A 6,277-nucleotide genomic window follows, 5' to 3' on the forward strand; every position below is an offset into this window, starting at 1 on the left:
TTCGCAAAAAAAAAAAATAATAATAATAATATAAAAAAAATTAACTAAAATAAACAAAAAAAGGGACAATAATAATAGAAATAATGCATTCCGGGGTAAAAATAAATAAATAAAAGTGTATGATATAATTAGCAAATAAATTTGAAATGGTCTTCTTCGTGGGCAAGAGTGGGACAGCTCCAACAATCAAGTCAATAAGGTAAGTGGTGTCTTTGAGAGGGTTGGATCTTTTTCTAGAGAGAATAAAGAATGTGAGAGCTCAAAACTCCATTGGTTTACCAAATAAAAGGAGCGGGGGTTTGTTAGTTGTTGGCTTCGCCGTCTTGAATTATTGTGTAGTCGTGAAATGAGCAACCTCACACTCCTCTTAAAGATGGCCTCATAGGAGCCGAAGGCGAGCAGGACACCTGAATGAGCATTGCAACATATCTGCATTGGTGCTCGGGCGAACTGATCTTGAATTGAATTATTGTGTTCTATAATGAATGCGAGTTGTGAGATGAGCAAGTGCAATAACCACACTCCCGGGCGCCTCATAACGATTACCGGGGTGTGGTTTAACTGCCACAAAGAGCCTCCGGCCGTAACACCGGTTCGAGTAAACGGTGCCAGGCTACACATCTGCATCGGTAGACTCTCATCTTGAAGGAGCCACGAAGCTAGTCAAGTTAGTTTCTGATGGCAGCCCTTGCCCATCTGTAAGGCAGCGTTTGAGTCTTGGATAATCCGACTCTGATAGCTCCATAAATTGTTTGAATCCATTGCAGGGAATTCGGCAGATAAATGCATCTGTCTGAAGGCGGCTTTGGACAATAACCAACAAGTTAACCAACTCCGTAACTAAAAACCATATTCCCCATTTGCTTTCTAGACGATCATAAAACAGCACTAGTTAAAAAAAACAAAAATGTTGGCAAACATGCATATTCCATAATGATAATAATAATAGAAACAGGTCTACACAGGTAACAAATTTCTCGTCTCAAAGACTCAAAATGTGTTTTTTTTCCTTTGGCAAACATGTCCGGGAAAATCCCCCAAAACCACAAACTAAGTAAATCATTCATCTAAGAAAGCTTTTCTATAACAGGACAAATGAAAGCCCTACACAATAATAATAATAATAAAAACAGAGTTAAGAAAGAGAGAAACTGGCAGGAGAGGGGTTTATTCCCAAAAACAAGTGTTGCTTGCGTTGAAGAGGGAGAGGTGATGATATGTTTATTGCTGAGCACATTGAACCCTTTGACCTCCGCCGGGGCCGTGCATGTCGTCGTCGTCATCATAGGCCTCCTGGGCCTGCTTGCGGCGCATCTCCTCCTCGATGTTGACGTCGTGGAGGGTGGTCTCCTCGCACTCATCCAACTCCATGTCCGTCAGCTGAGCCCGAGCCCGAGCCGGCAGCATCGTCTCCAGCGCCTTGCACACCTCCGGCTTCAATGACTCCGGGAATTCCACCGCAAAATGGATGTACAGCTTGCCCTTCATGAACGGCCTCTGGTATATCGGCATCCCCTCGTCGTTTATTGCCTTGAATTGCTCTGCGCCACAGTCACAGTCACACAATCAAACATTACATAGTGCAAGTGACCGCTTTAAATTAAATACGTGGAGGTAACAAACTTCTAAAAAGTGTCGATCTAACATTAACTGCTTTAAGCTGTATCAGTCATAACATCAAGCAAAAACAAGAAACTAACACACAGACCGGTTGGTTAAGTTGATATATCAATCTGTGAAGCATATTCCAAAGTTAAATTTGAATAATTTACACGTTTTCTGCACCAAAAAAAAAACACACACACACACTTCGCATTTGTATTCTATACCCCTGCACAGTAGTGCACCAGGTCCAGTCAATCCTGGGTAGGGGCTTAACATGGCAAGGCATAAGAAAGTGATAGTAAACCCGGGGTTGGAAACACATGGAAGCAACATATATTGGATCGAACTGTAAAATCCAATGTAGGAAAAAAAAATGAAATACAACTTACCAGGCTTGACTACTTCCCCAGGTTCAGATTTAATAAGAAGTTGCCTGCCATCAAGATGCGTCAATCTGAAGTGGAAGCCGCACAGAGCCTCAGTCAGGCTCAATGTGTGCTCATAAAATATGTCATCACCCTTTCGCTTGAATTTCGGGTGTTCCTTCTGTTGTAGAACAAACACGATATCTCCCGTAACAGTATCGGGCTGAAAAGCAACAAACATTGACATTAGCTACTATTACAATTATCCTACAAAAATTAAAGATCATCATCGTAGATACCCCCAGTAAGAATTCTAATATTGAAACACTGTCTTACCGCTTCATCAGCTTCTCCAGGGAATGTAATCCTCTGCCCATTCTGCATACCCTTCTCAACAACTACTTCCAAGACTTTCTTCTCCTGGGCAACCTTCTCACCTTTGCAGTTCGGGCACCGATCCTTGTCGCTGATGGTCTCACCGGTACCTTTGCACTCATTGCAAGGATGCTGCATCTGTTGAATCATTGAGGGACCCAGGTGCCTGATGGAGATTTTCATCCCGGAACCTTGACAGACATGGCATTTCATTGAGGCGCCAGATTTTGAGCCCTTACTGCAAACCCCACCGAAGACAAACCATCACTTGAACGGCTCAAAAACATTACAGATATTTGAAAAGGCTAAAAAGTTACACACAGAAGGTACTAACCCCTTGCACTTGGCACAGAGCACATTGCGGGAGAGAGAGAGTTTCTTGGATGTCCCGTTGTATAGGTCTTCCAATGAAACCTTAAGCGGATGAATTACATCCTCACCGCGTCTCTGTCTTCGGCCTCTGCTGCTTCCACCGCCTAACAGCAGAAATCCCAGATACATAAAAAATATATATATATATATATATCTAGAAAAAAAATTCTGCAATAGGATACCAAATGCTCAATCTTGATTCTATAGAGGTTCTACATGAAACGCTTACCACCAAATGGGCTTCCACCACCAAAGAAGGATTGGAATATATCAAATGGGTCGTGGCCACCGCCTCCACCACCCATTCCTTCCTTAAGAGCATCCTCTCCATATTGGTCGTAAATATCACGCTTCTCTGGGTCACTCAGTACTTCGTACGCTTGGGCCAGCTCCTTAAACTGAAAAAATAAAGGCAAACGAAGATCATTAGAAATCTCCACAAAAATACATAAGAGAATTATCATGATACAAAGTCTTTCACTTAAGTGCAAAAGTTTTACCATACATGTACTTAGTTCTACACTACAAAACTGGGTTGATAAAATACAAAGCGATGACTTTGATGAGAATTATCATCTCGGATTGTAAAATTGATCTGGTAAATAGCTAAGATTTATCCACGTCCCAACAACAGAGAGACTCGTGATAATCTTAACCAAATTCAAAGCCACAATAATTCTCGAATCCTCCAAAGTAATCCGGCCATACAGATAATTCAATTACATAGATCTACAACATCTTTGATTCGCTCAATCGAAAGCGTAACAATCTCAAACCATCACAGATACAATTTATTCATTGTAATAAACAACAAATCTCAGTTGAGTAACACACGAAAATAAAAGAAAAGACTTTACCTTCTCAGGATCTCCACCTTTATCAGGATGGTTTTTTATCGCAGCTTTCCTATAAGCCTTCTTCAGATCATCCTGCGAAGCGTTCTTCGACACGCCAAGAACCTCGTAGTACTTGGTGTTGTCGCTCTTCTTCGGCGCTCTTCCGAACATGTCTCTTCTGTTTTAGGAAACCCTAGATGCCTAAAATCGAAATCAAAATCAAGAAATCGAATCCCACAACCAAGCAAAGGAAATCGGGAACGGGAAAACAAGCTCACCGATCGAATACGCGAGGTCGTCGATCAAACCAAGGAGACTAATCGAAGAAAGTATAGCTAGAGACGGCGAGAGAGAAAGAGGAATGAGAATGAAGGGAGATCTGGGGATTTTAAAGATAAAGATGGACGGCAGAGATTTGTAGTTAGAGAAGCCGCGATCAGGGGTACTTTCGGCATTGACTAGAGTTATAGATGTGTGGAAGGAAAACAGGTAAAAGAAGGATCTAGAATATTTTCGTTCCCATTCAACAACGACGTACTTTTATTTTATATATTAAATAAATTGTAGTTAAAAAATTATATTTAAAAAAAAATAGGAAAACAATATTTCTTAAAGCTCGCAGTATTTTTATGCATTCACACAACGCTTTGATTATGATTTTTTATGTTTTATAGCCCCCCGACTGTTATATTTATACGATACACACATCTATTAATTTACTTTTTATATTTTTTTATCAAATTAAATTACTTTTATATGTTGGTCCTAAATTATAAAAGTATGGCCCTTTTGTCCTTATTGTGACACCTATAGGCTATACCTCGTCATCAAACTACGTCACCAACTCCAAGCTAAAGTAAGTTCGAGTTAAACTTCGAGTTAGTCCTTGCAACCGTGTACGTGTGTTTATATAATAAACACGCATACTCGGATTAGTTCTTCATATCATTGACTTGTAATCAAAGAAATATTGAGAGGGAAAAAGAAAAATTGAGATTATTATGAGTGTTGTGAAGATCGAGAAAAAAGGGCTCCGATCTTAGGAAAACACCGAATAAAATAAGATTGTGAATCTTGTTTGAAGCTTGATCCGAGATCATCTAATTTGGATCTTATCATATCGTACTTGTACTCTCGTTAAAGTTAGTAGATCGACAAATAAGAATCTCGAGGCCTAACTTGGATTAGACCCGGCCCTAATAGTAGGCCACATAAGCAGTTGTTTAAGACCCATTTCCTTTTGAAAAATATTAATCCCAAAAAAGACCCCTTTTGAAAAATAATAAGCTCACAAATAATATGCATTTCTCTAATTATGTTGATAAGACGTCCGCGTTTGAGTTGTGGAATCTTATATTTAATTTTTTTTTTTTTGCTCTTTCTCTCTTGTCACTGACTCCTATTAAAAATAAAATAAATCCTAATTATTTATTTTCGCTTAAGGCTTCGGTATGCCTTAGGCCGGCCCTGACTTGGATTAGGGTTATTTTTATCGAAACCAATGATAAATGGCGTGCTTTTTGTTCTTGCCGCTCAAAATATGAGATAACTTCATGAAAATAAAATAATTAGATACTCGTAAATACACAACCTAAAAAAATAACTCCACCATTCCATAACCACAATCACATAATTTATTTGATCACACATATTATCAGTACCTAATCTATGAAAAATGTACAATAAATCTTTAACAATCAATATGTTTGTCTTCATTGGGGGTAAAGATCTATGGTATTATACTTTCTAAAATTGTCCATGCCAAACATGTATGTATTTGCACCCGAAAGAAAATTAGTTAGTGACTCAAAAATCAAAAGCAATTTTTTACGGCCACTCTTTGCAACATGATTACTAAATTCACAATTGGAAAGAAAAACCAAAATAAAAGCTTTAGAAGAAATCCCAATTAAAAAGAAGTAAAAAAAATCCAAGAAACAATCTTACATTATTGAACGTGTAACAAGGAAAAAACCAAAAACAACTAGCCATCAAATAAGCCATGAAATAAAAATAATAAGAAGAAATGATGAGTGTTCCCGGGAGGAGAAAATGCATCTAAGACGACTACCTCCGTTACACCACCCATAATAAAATGTTCATACGGAGAGTCACTAGTTAGTATTTAGAAGCTTTGTTTTCATTTGTTTCTTCATTAACTAGTTAACACATCTCAACCCCTATTTCTTTCGAGTTCCATCCTAGGTTTTTCTCATTAATCCCTAGTATTGTTCGTGTGTTCTAATAATAATAGTAATAAATAAAAATCAAATTTTTGTTCATTTGGGATAATAATTTTTTTAACAAAAATATCACGGAATAGACCACTTGAAACGTTGGATTTGTAATCTAACCAACGTAATCCAACATTTTAAGTATGTTTAAAATCTAGGCACATTTGGTGACATAACCTCATTAATCATACAGTATTTTACATGATTGTCCCTAGTATTTCTATACGTTAATTTGGTAAAATATTGGTAAATGGCTTGGACATCGTAGCTACCTAGTTCATTTCAAATATGATTTTAATGAACTAATCAATGTTATGTTTCGTTTATTTTGGTAAATTAGTCATTTACCTAAATTAACGTATATAAATACTAGGGACAATCATGTTAAAAAAGATAATACTGGATGCGCGGTGACCTGTGTCGGGAGGTCGCGGTGACTTACTGCACACTAATAAAATATAAGAGTATTTATGTAAATATATATATATGT

The 6,277-nt window shown here is 37.9% G+C and overlaps 1 protein-coding gene across 1 annotated transcript; it reads right to left on the reverse strand.

The window, feature by feature from the left end:
* Positions 1–908: 908 nt before the first annotated feature.
* On the reverse strand, positions 909–4,000 carry LOC149378837 (dnaJ protein homolog). The gene is made up of 7 exons (XM_089602329.1): positions 3,832–4,000; positions 3,575–3,754; positions 2,947–3,115; positions 2,680–2,821; positions 2,307–2,583; positions 1,995–2,193; positions 909–1,541 (listed from the first exon to the last, which is right to left on the reverse strand). The coding sequence occupies exons 2-7, from the start codon at positions 3,722–3,724 to the stop codon at positions 1,222–1,224; spliced, it is 1,257 nt and encodes a 418-aa protein (XP_089458455.1). The 5' UTR covers positions 3,725–3,754; positions 3,832–4,000; the 3' UTR covers positions 909–1,221.
* Positions 4,001–6,277: the final 2,277 nt, after the last annotated feature.

The sequence above is a fragment of the Urtica dioica genome, chromosome 12, assembly GCF_054948205.1.
Source record: "Urtica dioica subsp. dioica isolate 48M chromosome 12, U.dioica_male_clone48M_v1_H2, whole genome shotgun sequence".
NCBI classification, from domain to species: domain Eukaryota; kingdom Viridiplantae; phylum Streptophyta; class Magnoliopsida; order Rosales; family Urticaceae; genus Urtica; species Urtica dioica.

What these genes read in the sequence shown, in the direction of transcription:
- LOC149378837 (XM_089602329.1), bottom strand. Translation starts at nt 3,724, where the DNA reads ATGTTCGGAAGAGCGCCGAAGAAGAGCGACAACACCAAGTACTACGAG. An exon ending in AAGGTGGAGATCCTGAGAAG is followed by an intron (nt 3,116 to 3,574) that starts GTAAAGTCTTTT and finishes TTATTTTTTCAG; the next exon opens with TTTAAGGAGCTGGCCCAAGC. An exon ending in TGGTGGAAGCCCATTTGGTG is followed by an intron (nt 2,822 to 2,946) that starts GTAAGCGTTTCA and finishes TTCTGCTGTTAG; the next exon opens with GCGGTGGAAGCAGCAGAGGC.